This window comes from Astyanax mexicanus, chromosome 15, assembly GCF_023375975.1.
Source record: "Astyanax mexicanus isolate ESR-SI-001 chromosome 15, AstMex3_surface, whole genome shotgun sequence".
Lineage (NCBI taxonomy): Eukaryota > Metazoa > Chordata > Actinopteri > Characiformes > Acestrorhamphidae > Astyanax > Astyanax mexicanus.
In genome coordinates, this window is record NC_064422.1 from 41103087 (window position 1) to 41118917 (window position 15831).

Consider the following 15831-nt stretch of genomic DNA (forward strand, 5'->3'; position numbering starts at 1 on the left):
GATTAAAAAAACAAGGGTTATTCCACCAAATATTGATTTCTGAACTCTTAAAACTTTATGAATATGAACTTGTTTTTTACTTTGCATTATTTGAGGTCTAAAAGCTGTTAATCTTTTTTGTTATTTCGGACATTTCTCATTTTCTGCAAATAAATAAATTACCATTAAATAAGTTTTTATAGCCTATATGTTTTGTTGTATCCCATTTCTCTCGAATTTACAAGGCCAATTACCAAACCCACTCATTAGGACTCCCCCCATCACTAGTGATGGCCCAAAACCAGGATGGTGAACACTAGCACACGACTCCTTCGACACATGTGAAGTCAGACTTCGCCTCTTTTTGAACTGCTTCTGATGCATCATTACCGAGTAGCATCCAGCTAACGTTTGGAGGAAAGTGCAGTGACTAGGTTCTGATACATCAGCTCACAGACGCAGCCTTGTGCTGATCCACATCACCCTAGGAGTGATGAGGGAAAAGAGCACCATCTACTGTACCCACCCAGAGAGAGCAAGACCAATTGTGCTCTCTTAGGGCTCTGGGCTCTGATGGCAAGCTGCATGACCGGGATTCGAACCAGCGATCTTTCAAACATAGTGGCAGAGATTTAGACCGCAGGACCACCTGGAGCCGACCCTGAATCTTTTTAAACTAAGACTCATAACTCATAGTAAGTGTTATAAGTGATGTTGAGCATCGACCTTAAAAATGAGTAGGATGTCGCTGGTTCAGTTTGAATCCCGGTCATGCAGCTTGCCACTAGCAGCCGGAGCCCTGAGAGAGCACAATTGGCCTTGCTCTCTCTGGGTGGGTACAGTAGATGGCACTCTTTCTCCTCATCACTCCTAGGGTGATGTGGATCAGCACAAGGCTGCGTCTGATTCTACTCGGCAATGCTGCATCAGCAGCAGTTATAAAAGAGGCGGAGTCTGACTTCACTTGTATCGAAGGAGGCGTGTGCTAGTCTTCTCCCTCCAGCACTAATGATTGGAGAGTTAATGCAGCATAGATAAATTGTGGGATTAAAAAAAAAGATGAACTTAAACCTGCGGTTTGTATGATATTGTTTGTAACATCATAGGAAATGCTGTAAATTGAGTTCAGGTAAAGTCAGTAGGAATTTGGTATAAATTATCTGTTCTTTTTACTTATTCAGCTGAACAATAAAAGTGTTTTTTTTTTGCTATTTTTAGCCAAATTTTTTTTTTAATGCCAAATATTCAATGCATCCCTACACACACAACACTCACCTACACACACACTCACTCACTCACAAAAAACATGTACAGCAAGCAGGAGCACAGCCGGGACACACACCCAGACAGAGGAACGCACAAATAGACAGAATGAGAGAAACAGAGAGAAAGAGAGAGAGAGGTAGAGAGGTAGGGACAGTGAGAACGCTGTTGATGGATTACAAGTTCACAGCAGCGGTCGTCTTAATCTGGGCCATCTACGGCAGAGAACCAGATCCAGTTTTAAACAACTCTAAAAAAGTGTGACCTCGCAGACAGGGCCACAGATTCTACATCCTAAAACGTACAGGAAGTTCACGTATGCCCCTCCCCCTGGACTTCCTGTAGCTTCGGATTGGCAAGGTATTAGTTTGGTTTAAAATATTCAGCAGAGAGAGGGAACCAAAGGATTAGGAAGAGCAGCAATATTTACAGGACCTGACTTTCCCTTTTCCCACTAGTATAGCTTTGCCGTACACACACACACACACACACACACACATCACACAGACACACAGAGCGAGAGCAGAGCAGGAAAAAGAGAGAGAGAGAGAGAGAGAGAGAGAGAGAGAGAGAGAAACGTGGAGGCTTTGCTGACCTGGATAGCAGTTTGTGAGCAGGGCGTGGTATAAATAGCTTAGTGGAGAGTTTTGCTTGGCTGAAATTGTTCTTTCCTCATTAATCATTCATGCAGGTACGCCGGCGCTCCGGACAAAACGCTGGATTCGGGATCCAGGTTGGAAAAGCCAGTCCGGAAAGACGACACCTGGCCCTGGCTTTTATTTCGGACAAGACAAATAGCTTTTGGCAGAACTGACCTGCCTGTGCTCTGCCTACAGATCCGTCCTTAGCATCCATAGTAACAGTTGGACAACCTTGACAAGAACACTGAAAATAAACAACTACTGTTTAAACTTATTATAAAAAGATCAATTGGTACTTTTAGCAGTACTGTGGGCAGTGTGCCAAGTCCTGCTGGAAAATGAAATCCACCTCTCCATAAAAGTTGTCAGTAGCAGAGGGAAGCATGAAGTGCTCTAAGATTTTCTCAGGAAAGCAAAACTGCACTGACTTTAGACTTGATAATAAAACACAGTGGATCAACACCAGCAGATGACAGACATGACTCTCCAAACCATCACTGATCATCAGTACATTTTACATTTCATTTGTAAATCAAGGAACCAGAGTCTGGAGGAAGATGGAAGAGTGGAGAGACACACAGTCCAAACTGCTTGAGGTCTAGTGTGAAGTTTTTTTCAAAATCAGTGATGGTTTGGAGATGCAGATTTCATTTTCCAGCAGGATTTGGAACACTGCCCACAGTACTGCCAAAAGTACCAATTGGTCTTGTATAATATTCTAATTTTCTGAGACACTGATTTTTGCGTTTTTGATTGGCTGTAAGCCATAATAATCATCAACAATAAAATACATAAATGCTTAAAATAGATCACTCTGTGTGTAATACATCTATATAATATATGAGTTTCACATTTTGTACTGAATTACAGCCTTCAAGTTCAGCACAGCTGTTAACTGAAAGCCTGGATTCCATGTGACTGTACCTCACAAAGATGTAATTTAAGCAAGAGGTGCTACTTTGGAAAATTTAAAATATAAAAGATATTCTGATTGGTTTAACACTTTTTTAAATAGTTCCATATAATGGAATGCATCACTGACTGACTGATGTTCATTAAAGGGAGCATTACATGCATTGACAAATATTAAAAACAAAAAATCAGCAAAAATGTTCATTATGGCGTCTTTTTTTTTTTTTTTTCAATCAAGCAGGGTTTTTTTCGGAGGTCAGAAAGTCCAAACAAGGAATTAAGATTTTAGAATTGGACTCTAGATCTACAGGGTTTGGACATCATGCGCTAAAAGGCAGTATGTTCCGTCCAAATGGCGTTCTTAACGGATAACCCTCACACAGAATGAGATGTTCCAAAAACCACTGGACCACAAAGCTGCTGCTGCCTGCGTTTAACATCGGCCTTCCCAATGGTTCCCAAGCCAAGTCCCTGAGTGCTTTTCAATAGCGTGATGCTATCAGCGGCTGCGCTAATCCACCTAGCCTGAGCCAGTCGGGAGCGGATTGTGTAACTGTGTCCAGGAAGAGTGTGGCTCACGCAAACACAGATAGAAAAAGAGAGAGAGAGAGAGAGAGAGATAGATAGGTTGGTAGATAGGTTGGTAGGTCAGTCGGAAGGTAGTAGTAGGTAAATCAGTAAGTAGGTAGGTAGGAAGGTCAGTCAGTAGGTAGGTACGTAGGTAGGTAGGTAGGTAGGTAGGTAGGAAGGTCAGTCAGTAGGTATTTAGGTAGGAAGGTCAGTCAGTCAGTAGGTAGGTAGGAAGGTCAGTCAGTAGGTAGGTAGGTAGGTAGGTCAGTCAGTAGGTAGGTAGGTAGGTAGGTCAGTCAGTAGTTAGGTAGGAAGGTCAATCAGTAGGTAGGTAGAAAGGTCAGGCAGTAGGTAGGTAGGAAGGTCAGGCAGTAGGTGGGTAGGTAGGTAGGTAGGTAGGTCCGTCAGTAGTTAGGTAGGTAGGTCAATCAGTAGGTAGGTATGTAAGTAGGAAGGTCAGGCAGTAGGTAGGTAGGTAGGTAAGTCAGTAGTTATGTAGGTGAGTCAGTCAATAGTTAGGTAGGTAGGTCAATCAGTAGGTAGGTATGTAGTTAGGAAGGTCAGTCAGTAGTTAGGTAGGCCAGTCAGTAGTTAGGTAGGTAGGTCAATCAGTAGGTAGGTATGCAGGTAGGAAGGTCAGTCAGTAGGTAGGTATGTAGTTAGGAAGGTCAGTCAGTAGTTAGGTAGGTCAGTCAGTAGTTAGGTAGGTAGGTCAATCAGTAGGTAGGTATGCAGGTAGGAAGGTCAGTCAGTGGGTAGGTATGTAGGTAGGAAGGTCAGTCAGTAGGTAGGTATGTAGGTAGGAAGGTCAGTCAGTAGGTAGGTATGTAGGTAGGAAGGTCAATCAGTAGTTAGGTAGGTAGGTCAGTCAGTAGGTAGATAGGTTGGTAGCTAGTTAGTTAGATCAGTCAGTGGGTAGGTAGGTAGGTAGGTCAGTCAGTAGGTAGATAGGTAAGTAGGTCAGTCAGTAGATAGATAGGTAGGTAGGTCAGTCAGCAGGTAGGTAGGTTGGTAGGTTAGGTAGGTTGGTAGGTCAGTCAAGAGGTTGGTTGGTAGGTAGTTTGGTAGGTCAGTCAGTAGTTAGGTAGGTAGGCTGGTAGGAAGGTAGGTTGGGTAGGTCAGTCAGTAGGTAGATGGGCAGGTTGATAGGTTAGGTTGGTAGGTTAGATAGATATATAGATAGATAGATAGATAAAAGTAGAGATAAACAAAGAGAGAGACACACTCAAGTAGAAAATGAGCAAAAACGAGGACACCACAGGACACACAGGTTAGGACGGACGCTGAGAGGAAGGACAGACAGAAGCCGACAGACAGATAGACAGACAGACGCGTAAGCTGGCAGCCGCGGGGCGAGGGGGGCAGCTTTGGTGGTGAGGAGGGTGGAGTTGTGCTGATGTTGGGCAGGGGCAGTGGGCAGGCAGGGGGCGGGGTTTAGGGGTCAGCGTTACTTACACACAGCGTGGTGCGAGAGCGCCAGGGCGGCGGCTGGGTCTCCAGCCTGCTCCAGGCGCAGCGACTGCTCTAACAGAGCGTCCGCCTCAGCCAGGCAGCGCTCAAAACTGCCCCCTTTCCCTGCAATTAACACACCAAGGCCAGGCCACTGAAAACACATACACACACACACACACACACACACTACACACACACACTGCCCACAGCGGGCCGGCGTGCTCCCGATACACACACCAACCTTACCAACCAGGATGAGCAGCTATCACTTTTACTTTACACATAGACAAATAGAAACACTGCACCGTTACTGTAATAATACTAAACTTATTATGCATCTAATTTCAACATTATGCATAACCTCCTCCTTTTTCTACACCCATTATACATCTTCTCGGCTCCAGCGGTGACACTAAAATGTTTGTTTGAAGTGTTTAAGGACTCCAGCAGCACTGCTGTGTCTGATTCAGTGCTTAGAATAATGACCCACCCCCCAAATAAGAATAATAAGAATAATAATAATAAAAGCTGCTCTGTGGTGGTTTTCTCTCCTGAGGGGTTCTGCGTATTGAAGAACAGGGTTAAAATGAGGATAATAATAATAATAATAATAATAATAATAATAATAATAATAATAATAATAATAATAATAATAATAATAATAAAGTATACAAACTGGTCTTCAGTTATTAGTCTTATCAGGAATCTTTTGTAATGCACTATATCTACTTCTCTGTATTTTTTGTCTCTTTACTGCTGTAATCACCTTTTCCCCACAATGCAAATAAAAAGTTATTAACAAAAACAAAATAATAATAATATTTATGGAATATTTATTTGCTTATTTTAGGAATAACAATCTTAATCAGTCTTACTTAGAATGTTCACCGTGTTTTACATAATTTTAACGAGCTTAAAATCAAGCACAAGCCTTAAAAATATGCAAAAGTCACCTGTCACGTTTTTCTGATATATACATCTTATTTTTGTCTCTAATAAGACTTTTTTATTTTACTAGGCATTTTGCTTATTTTAGAAATAAAGTATCCTAATCAGGTTTTTCAGAATTTTCAACTTATTTTACTTAAAATAACCTAAATAAGTCACCTGTCAAGTCCTTCTAATACCTGTATCCAAATTTAAGCCCAAATATAAGTATTTTGAGATTGAATTAAGTCTTACTTGAGTCATTTTGAGACTTTGCAATTGCTCATTTAAAGAAATGCATTTTTATGAAATATTTTTTGCTGAGGTAGTCTAAAGCACTGTCACTATGATTGGGAGATTGCTGGTTTTAATCCCTGTCATTCAGCTTGCACCTTGGTCTCTCTGGGTGGGTAGATGGGGCTTTTTTTTTCCTCATCACTCCTTGTTTTAAGTAATTTGACTCAGAATAAGCAAAGGACATCATCAGTCAAGTTTTTCTGATCCTTTTGTCCAAATATAAGCCATTTTTACTTGATTTAAGTAAATTGATTCACTCTTCATTACTTGCTTACCGCATTAGTAGACTGTCCTTTGCACAATATAATAATACAGATTTTAGTTTACATTTATTTCGCTTAGTTTTGGTTCATTTCTTTTTTTGTAGTGTACAATCTGTAATGCAGAAGACATGGAGGAACATTTGGAGAACACTCAACTGGAACATCTGCAGTGAGTGACGGATCACGGAGAGTTCACGTTTCGTAACGCGAGTAAATTCAGGTCCTCGGCAGGCGAGCCGACCACCTGCCGCTCTCCCCGCCGTTTATTTACTCTCCGTCTCCCTCCTCGCTCTACCTCTCGCTCACTCGCTCCCTCTTTTAACTCCCAGCGGGTCCACTAAAGACAGTCTAACCCAGTTACTGAGAACCAGCTATAGAGAAGAGAAAGAGCAGCAGCAAAACAACACGCATTCATACACTGCCTACATTCAGCTGCGTTCTGATTTTACTAACAGTATCTGAACTGCATTACATTTTCTATCAATTTAAACATAAACCACTTAAAACTAAACTAAACTAAAGACCTTTTCTAGAATCTAGATTATCCTAGATTATCAGAAAATAAGCAGTTAATAAATTATACTTTACCCAATAAAAAAAGAGTAACAGCTCCTCGTTTCTGCACTCACTGTTCATTTTATCACCTCAACAGAACATATAGGAGAACTTTTCAGTCCGCAAGGCTCTATTTTATTGATCTGTAGGTGATATACATTTGATTTAAGGTGTGTCAGTGTGTCTTTGCTATCGTAACAACGGGAAAAGTACACCTTGCACGTGCAAAAGCCATGCACTAATTCTCTTAATTAATCAAGGGGTGTTTGTTTTGGGCGCAACATGCAATAAACCAATCAGCCTGCCACTTGCAGGGTTCTAGCACCGTTTTAAAAGTCAAATTTAATGCTTTTTAACACCTTTTTGAGACCTCAATAAATATAATTAAAGTCAGAAAAATATAGTCATAATTTCTTTACTTCTCTCTCTGGTATCGTTAGCTAACTTTTCCGCTAATGCTAGCTAGCTCTCCGCTAACCTTAGTTCTATCCCTGGTAACGTTAGTTAGCTCGCTTTAGCTAGCTACAGTTAGTATGTTAGCTAGCTTGCTGCTAACATTAGTTAGCTTGCTGCTAACGTAAGTATGTTAGCTAACTCGCCGCCAATGTTAGCTAGCTTTCCGCTTACCTCTGGTAACATTAGCTAGCTCGCTTTAGCTAGATAGAGTTAGTAGGTTAGCTAGCTCGCCGCTAAAGTTAGTATGTTAGCTAACTCGTCACTAACTTTAGCTAGCTCTCTGCTAACCTTGGTTCTCTCCCTTGATTAGACGTTTACGATGGGCCACTATGTTTTCTCAATGGCAATAAACACATTATCTGAAAATGTAATACCTACAGCAAATTTACTGTACATTTAGGACAATTTAAGACCTTAATTACCCAGACTTTTAAAGGACCTGCGGAAACCTTGACTTGCTTTTCATTCCCTTTAAGAGGCGTATTGTTATTTTAACAGCGCAGCACTTCTGTGCTTCTCAGCGGAGGAAACTGGCCTGGGTTTATGTTTTGCTGTGTTTATGTGTGTGTGTGACGAGCGAGGATGTACGGGCATTGAACATGTGCAGCACACCTGTGTTGCCAAGATAGCAATGAACATTTGGCTGTTGCCGTCTTTCCAGGTCGTATTCAGTCAATGGCAGGCTTTTTAGAAAAGAAAACTGACCTTGATTGTTCTTGCTGTGAAGATACGGGATGTTGATAAAAGTAGTAAAAGTAGTAAAAGTTGGGTTTGTGCACTGCTGCGTGTTCTTGTGTTTGTGTAGCGAGCGGGTTAAACCTGTGTTGCCAAGATAGTAATGAACGTCTGACTGCTGACATCTTTTTTAGGTTTCTTGTCAGTCGGTGGCTCGCCAGTGTTTTCCGTTGCCAAGATAGAAATAAATAAATAAATAAATTTACCTGAAAACATTTTCAGACCACCACACCCATCGGTGTAGATATATTTAAACGACACAGGTGGAAAATAGACTGTTGAAGGGGTGTAAAATAGCAATTAGCATTGTGAAGATAGGGACACTGATTGGCATGGTGGTGTCACTGCAGTGCTAAGAATAATGACCCACCAAAACATAATAATAATAATAATAATAATAATAGTAGTAGCTGCTCTGTGGTGGTTTTCTATCATGTGGGTTCTGAGTAATAAAGAACAGGGTGCAAATAAGGAGGAGAATAATAAAATATACAGAGAAACAGTCTGTAAATATACAGAACTACAGTCTTTAATTATTATAGAACTACAAAGTGCTCCTACAGTATACTCTTAGTGGAGCTGATGAGATGGAGATGAACAGTGAGTGTAAAAACAAGGAGGTGGTCATAATATAATACTCCTGGAGGAACGCTGGTTTGCTCCATAGGGTTGGGACGACAGTACTTTATATGTTTTTTATTTTTCTTGGTTTTACATTATATAAAATAGGAATTAATATTGAATAATAAGCCTAAAATAAATACTCTGTATGTGGTGTGTGTGGTATATACCCTGGTGCTGAAGTTCATCCAGGTCCATGAATTTGCTGGGTTTGGGGTTGAAGCCCATGGCTGCTTCTCTCTCCTTCTCCTTCTTCCTCTGGAGCTCCTGCTGTCTGGCTCTGCGGGCCACCTCCTCCTGCAGCTCATCCAGCTCGCTGCGGCCCTCCCCTGCACACAGGCGAGAACGCACAAAGATGAGTGCCAGTTCCATCATTATCAGAATGTTTGGAATGGTCTTTTTTGCAACTGCACTTTTAAAGTAAGAAATTGACTTTCGAAATGACTGCCCTTCCTTTCTGCTGACACAGATGTGCAAATGCACACACACGACTTGTCTTGTGTTGTGCCATTACTATACGTACAGCTCTGAAACAAAATAAGAGAGCACATAAAAATGATGAGTTTCTTTGATTTTAACAAATTGAAAACCTCGGGAATATAATCAAGAGGAAGATGGATGATCACAAGCCATCAAACCACCAAGCTGAACTGCTTGAATTTTTGCACCAGGATTAAAGCAGTATAAAGTTATCCAAAAGCAGTGTGTAAGACTGGTGGAGAAGAAGAACATGATGCCAAGATGCATGAAAACTGTGATTAAAAACTTTTTGGTTATTCCACCAAATACTGATTTCTAAACTCTTGAAGGGCAGTCAATTTTAAGAACTTTAAAAGTGCAATCCCAAAAAAAGATAATCAAAAATGCACAGATGTGCAAACGCAAACACACAGCTTGTCTTGTCCTAGGAAAGAAGTACTGCCAATACTGAATGGGACATTTTGGAGCACATAAACACGAACCTATTGGCACTGGGGGCAAGTAATGTCATGATTACAAAGAATTAGTCTTGCACTTACTTACCCCTTCTGTTATGTTTCGGGGTCAATTTTACCGTTTTAAAGTTTAAAGATCTAGGGAAAAATAGTTAAAAGTATTTTTTTCAGTATGAAACAACTTCTGCTTGCCTTAATTAATGTAATCAACATATAATATGAAAATGGTTCATTTCACATACTGTATTTTCAACCACCCCCTGCAAAAACTAAAACAAAATTGCAATGTTATGTTTTTAATGTTATGTAAAACTAAAAAAACTGTTTTATATGTTGGTCTTTCAAAAGTAATAAAGTAGTGAAACATTAAAAAAGTCTGAACATGTGTTTTTTTTAATGAAAAATTAAGGAATTATCCTAATTAAACCACTACCTGTTAGATGTAAGGAACACTATTGCACTAAATATTGATAGAATGGTAATATAATACAGGAAGTTGACAAATCCTGCACCTAACAGCTGGGGTTATGCATAGGGCTCAGCCAGGATCTACTACTCACTCAACTAAAAACAATAGCCGAAACCACCACAATCTGATACTGGCTCGACAAGGATCCAGAAGCACAGCCTAACACTATGTTCATGGTTCATTGCCTCAACTGCCAAGTATCCAGAAAAACCTACCGAAAAATAACCAATGAACAAACAGAATCCCTCCTTAATCTGTGCTCACTTCCTTTAACTATGGCAACAACACACTAACCACAGCACCCTACCTAAGCACAATCACACACAATAAATGACATTATAAGTTGCGTGAGCAGAACACAGCAACCACTACCATCTGATACTGGCTCGACAAGAATCCAGAAGCATAGCAAAGGTCCGAGCCTCAACTGCCAAGTACTCAGACGTCTGCAAAAACCCATGAGACAAATTACTACCAGAACAGCAGGACCCCACCAATCCCCTTCATCCAAACTCTAACACCAACTTCAGTGCAAGCTCTTCTCAGGGGTCATCAGATCAGGTAGGAACCTTCCTTCGTCAGCGTTTCGCTGAATTAAGCCCACGACACCTCCAGAAGGCTCAACAGTGAAGTCTGGTTAGTAATAATTAGTAATGGAGTTAATAAAAAACATATTTACTCTGCTTATAAATAAGGATGTTTTTGGGTTTTAGACATCTTTTGGATAATTAAACATTGACCGGCTCAAAATGACCCTGGAACACCATCGCTGTTTCTGACAAACCAACATAACAGGAGGGTTAAAGCATTTAAATGTCGTGTTCAGGATGATTTTCCTTTTTTCCCCATTTCAATACTGCCATTTCTGATACTGTGGACTAATTAGTACCTGTACTAATGAGTACAGGCAGAGTGATTTCATTAATAAGACTACAGCTGTTATTGACGAGGGGAACAGATCTGCCCTTTGTGTTTGGTGTGTTTGGTGCGCTGGTTCTGATTAAAGCTCTGCAGTGACGGTGTGCAACTAGCCGATTATTGATTAGTGCTTCAGGTGATGATCCTCCCGAGCATAATTACAACCTTACTCATTAACTGATGACTGACTTTCACATTACCCTGTACACATGATCCAGTGATGGAGGTTTGTTCAATCAAGCTAAAAAATACAGCCCTGGACAAAAATAAAAGAAAAACTTAAAAATGATGAGTTTCTTTGATTTTACCAAATTAAAAACCTTCTGGAATATAATCAAGAGGAAGATGGATGATCACAAGCCATCAAACCACCAAACTGAACTGCTTGAATTTTTGCACCAAGAGTGTAAATGTCACGTGGTCCCTGTCTGTTCTCGTGTTTCTGTGTTTATTTACCTTTTCTGTGCCTGTCTCTGCTTGTGACTGTGAGTGTGTCTCCCACGTGATCCGTGTTCCTCAGTGTTTCTTGCCCTCACCTGTGTTCATTTGTAACTCCGCCCCTTAGCCCCAGGTGTTTTCTGTTTCCCGTGTGTGTGTTACACTATTTATAGTCCGTGCTCCCTTTCCCTCGTGTCGGTTCTTGTGCTTTGTTAGCCTGTTATGGTTGCGTCTCTGTTCCCCATATTTCTTGTTTTCAGTTTAGTTTCAGTTTATTTGTTTATTTTTGTCTTTTGTTATTTGTGTAATAAATTCACTCGCATTTGCATCCGCTCTCCTCATCCCTCCTTCCCGCATCCTGACAGTAAAGGCATAAAGTTATTCAAAAGCAGTGTGTAAGACTGGTGGAGAAGGAGAACATGATGCCAAGATGCATGATGAAAACTGTGATTAAAAACCAGGATTATTCCATCAAATATTGATTTCTGAACTCTTAAAACTTTATGAATATGAGCTTGTTTTATTTGCATTATTTGAGGTCTGAAGGCTCTGAATCTTTTTTTTTTGTTATTTCAGCCATTTCTCATTTTCTGCTAATAAATGCTCTAAATGACAATATTTTTATATTTGGAATTTGGGAGAAATGTTGTCTGTAGTTTATAGAATAAAACAACTGTTCAGATGTAGAAGGCTGTTCATGTTGGTTGGGTGTTGGTGGTGGTTGTTGAGGCTCACCCATGCTCGTAGGGCTGCTGCTCCATGTCGGGGATCGCAGGTCCTGCAGGATGGCACTACTGCTCTTGGACTTTGGCACTGTGCGCCAAGACGGCCCGGAAGTCAAGGCCTTCTTACCACAAGCCTCCCTTAAGCAGAAAGAACAGGGTGGTGAGGGTCAGAACAAATCAATAGTACAGTATATTCAACACTTTAAAGCTTTCAGCGTTCTTCTTCTACAGACAACGCCCGCTTAGCTTTAGCAAACAATGTGACGTAGTTACTAAGAAAAAAAAAAGGCGTAAACAAAGGCACTATGCAACAGCTTGTGTGTTTACATCGCAGGAATTATTGTGATAAACGGTTGTATTGTCATTTAGGCAATAATACACTCTATGCTATAACGTGTAATACTGGCACTGCTGTGATGCGGTCGTAGGCACGAGGCCGAAGGCCAAGTACTGTAGATCAGCACAGCAGTGCCAATTGTTACTCATTATAGCAGCATTAGCATTAGCGGCTATACACAGCACTAGAGGGAGGTAAATGTCGCCCGATAGCACTAGAGTGAGGAACCCTGAGTGTTCCTGTAGGCCAGGGTGCTCTCAGCTAGCGGTTCACCACACGTAGCTTGTTTTAACATGGTAAACACACAGACTGCAGTCCAATATACTCACTATGAATGGCGAAAGAGCTAGCACTGCCGTTAGCATCTTAAGCTAATGATGCTGCTCCCAGCCTTAGTGCTGGAGCAACTTAACTGAAAACTCACCCTTATAACTCTCTACTCTGTAGTGGCTTTACTGCTCCTTAATACCTGACTGGTAGAATTTATACATAAGAAGCGCCGGATTATAAGCAGCACTGACGATTTTTGGAAAAATGTAAAGGTGTCCAAACTTTTTTATTTAATCATTAAATGGTTAAATAGGTTAAAACACACATTTAGATGCCAACCATACACTTTTAAAATGATCTAGTACTGTATCCAGCATTAACCCAACATACTGGCCTTTTGTAATTGACGTCACATAATCACAGAATAGCTAATTGTCCCAAAACGCATCCAGCATTTGACACTTAGTGACTTCATGAGTTTCTGCATCTTTTACAGAGTCTTATGGGTTAAATTCCGGTCTTTCTGGTCTATACGAAATTAACAGAGAACTAAAACAAATGTACCCTTTAAATAAGCAGAAGGGAGAGAACTAAGCCAAAACAGAGAAAAAGAGAAAAGAGAGAGAGAGAGAATGAGGGAGAGAAAAAGTTGTGAACTGCAACCACAACCTGATAATTATCTGTGAATTTCTCCAGTTATTCATGAATCTCAGGAGTGTGAATTACAGTGGCTAAACAGCAGCTCATTTGAATCCGCTGGTATTAAAAGAGGAACATTTGCATTTCAGCAGGGCTGGAGATTTGTGTTTAAATATCTGTAGATTCAGCATAATTACCCATGATGCCTTGAACTGGTGCCAGAAGAACAGATTTCCATTCTAATAATGGACCATAATCCTCACCTTCCCTGCAGATGGTGCTCCATTCTGATTGGTTGTCCAAAAACGCTTACATACTGTATTTCATCACAGTTGTGACCAATGACTGGGGGGGGGGGGGGTAACATTGCAATGAGCATTAGGGCTGGATGATATTGGAAAAAATTGACATTGCATTGTTTTTTATGTCGATTAAACAATGCAGGACCCGTGACAGCACTTTATAGTCAGCCAAGTAGGGCTGCAACGATTAATCGATATAATCGACAATGACGATTAATTAAATTTGTCGACTACAAAGTTCATTGTCGACTAATCATTAATTTGTAACAGTACCGCATTACACAGCACACAAGTGCTGGGGACAGAAGCTCACTCACATAGTTTACACTTAACTTAGTTGTGTCTCCAAAAATGACATATTTACTCAATAAATATCCGAACTTCCCACGTTTAAACAACATCTATACATTTAAATGCCTTTCAAATTTCATGTTCAGCTGTTTTTATTGCTTTTAAAGATGGAGGACATGGCAGAAATAATCGAACTAATCTGACTAATCGACTAATCAAAAAAATAATCATCAGATTAGTCGACTACCAAAATAATCATTAGTTGCAGCCCTACAGCCAAGCACTCAAAACAAGGAAAACAGGGAAACAACAGTAATCTGCCCTTTAATCAGTAATTTAAATGACTTTTTAAAAAAAGGTAAAACAGAACGTTTTTTTTTCTGGGATTAAAAGTGTGAATTCAGCTGTAACTGGAAATATCTGCACTGCAAAACTGTGCGGGACTGAGGTGCACAGCTTTCTACACGTGCTCACGTTTACAAGCACGTGCCCAACCATGTGAATGGAGTCCATGCGTGCCGTTACCTCCTGTTTACTCCTGTCCCCCCCCTTTCCCTCGCGCTCCCCCTCCCCCTCACACTTCTCAGACAGCAGCAGCCTGTCACTCACACGGACACAGAGACAGCGCTGTGTATCTACTTCTTGTGTCAAGAGTCAAAACATTGAAACATGTCGTGTTTGATTTAATTGCCTTAAGTGATGTCGCACGTCCTGCGATGTGACTATTGCGAATGCACACATCGCGATGATGGCTATGCTTAAACAATATATCGTGCAGCCCTAGTCAGTGGTGCAACTGTTTTTCCCGCAACCTCCACGCCCATCAGTGCAGATTTATTCCTAAACTCTGACGCTATTTTAACAGTGTGGGTGCAAGGCATGAAAATAGACAGGGTGTAAGACAGCCGCGGTTAAGGACACAAGCCTAAGCCTTAGCCTAACACCTGTGAGAACTGCGTGAGTCTTTTCTACATGTATTAACTGTTATATTTTGGCTGTTTAAAGTTTTATTTCACTATTTTACTATTAAAATCAGTTGAGAATATATAAGTATATAAAGGTACCTGGGTGCACTGGTGTTGGGGTTGTCGTTGAGGGGCATGTCCATACTGATGGGGCTGTTACTGTTCCTCTCGCTGCTCTCATAGCCGCTCTCCATCCTCTGGATCAGCCGCGGCTGCTGATCCACGCCTCTTAGAGGGGGCGGAGCAGCCAGACGCCCCACCCCCAGATTAGTCCCACCCCCAACGTTCCCCACCTGCCCCGCCGTGGGGTCCTCCACCCCCGTCGTCCCTGTGGCACACTCCCCGAGCCCCTGAGCCGCCGTGTCCTCCGGCAGCGGGGAGGCGCCCAGACAGCCGTAGCCCCCCGGCCCGGCCCCCGGCCCCACCCGCTGCCTCTCCCTGCTGAAGATGCTGTCGATGTTCAGCGCCTCTCTCCGGGGCCTCCACGACGGCCGGTAGCGCCCCCCGCTGGAGCTGGATTTGGACTCGCTGCTGGTGCTCTCGTCCTCCCAGTCCCTCGCCCGCGCCCCGGCCTCCGACCCCCCCACCCCCGAGCTGGAGGAGGAGGAGAGCGGGCGGCTGTGGATCATGATGCTCACGGTTTCCTTATAGTCCTGCAGCCGGCTCGTGGAGGAGGGCCGCGGCGTGGACAGAGGGGTGGGCGGCTCCTTTAGGACCTCGCCTAGAAACAGGGCCAAAAAGCAGCTTTTAAAAACTTTTAAAAAAGCGTGATTTTACAATTTTCCAAAATATTACTATGTTATAAAATATGCTATAAATGATTAGAATGACAACAAACTAGTCTAGCAGTAGTCAGCCATTGTTCTTCAAT

At 41.7% G+C, this 15831-nt stretch overlaps 1 protein-coding gene and 1 long non-coding RNA gene across 5 annotated transcripts in view; one reads left to right on the plus strand and one right to left on the minus strand.

Annotated features, from left to right (window-relative positions):
- The window catches only part of usp54b (ubiquitin specific peptidase 54b), a 207348-nt gene that overhangs the window by 29369 nt on the left and 162148 nt on the right, over positions 1-15831 (minus strand). For all 4 annotated transcript variants that reach the window (XM_049464549.1, XM_049464548.1, XM_049464547.1 and 1 more), the window contains 4 exons: positions 15060-15681; positions 12167-12294; positions 8842-9000; positions 4821-4940 (listed from right to left, as the gene is read on the minus strand). In XM_049464549.1, coding sequence (XP_049320506.1) covers positions 4821-4940; positions 8842-9000; positions 12167-12294; positions 15060-15681 — 1029 coding nt within the window. The remainder of the gene's footprint in view (positions 1-4820; positions 4941-8841; positions 9001-12166; positions 12295-15059; positions 15682-15831) is intronic.
- LOC125781199 (uncharacterized) lies at positions 3523-4176 on the plus strand. Its single transcript, XR_007424414.1, has 3 exons — positions 3523-3644; positions 3693-3760; positions 4049-4176. It is a non-coding gene; the product is annotated as an uncharacterized LOC125781199 (long non-coding RNA).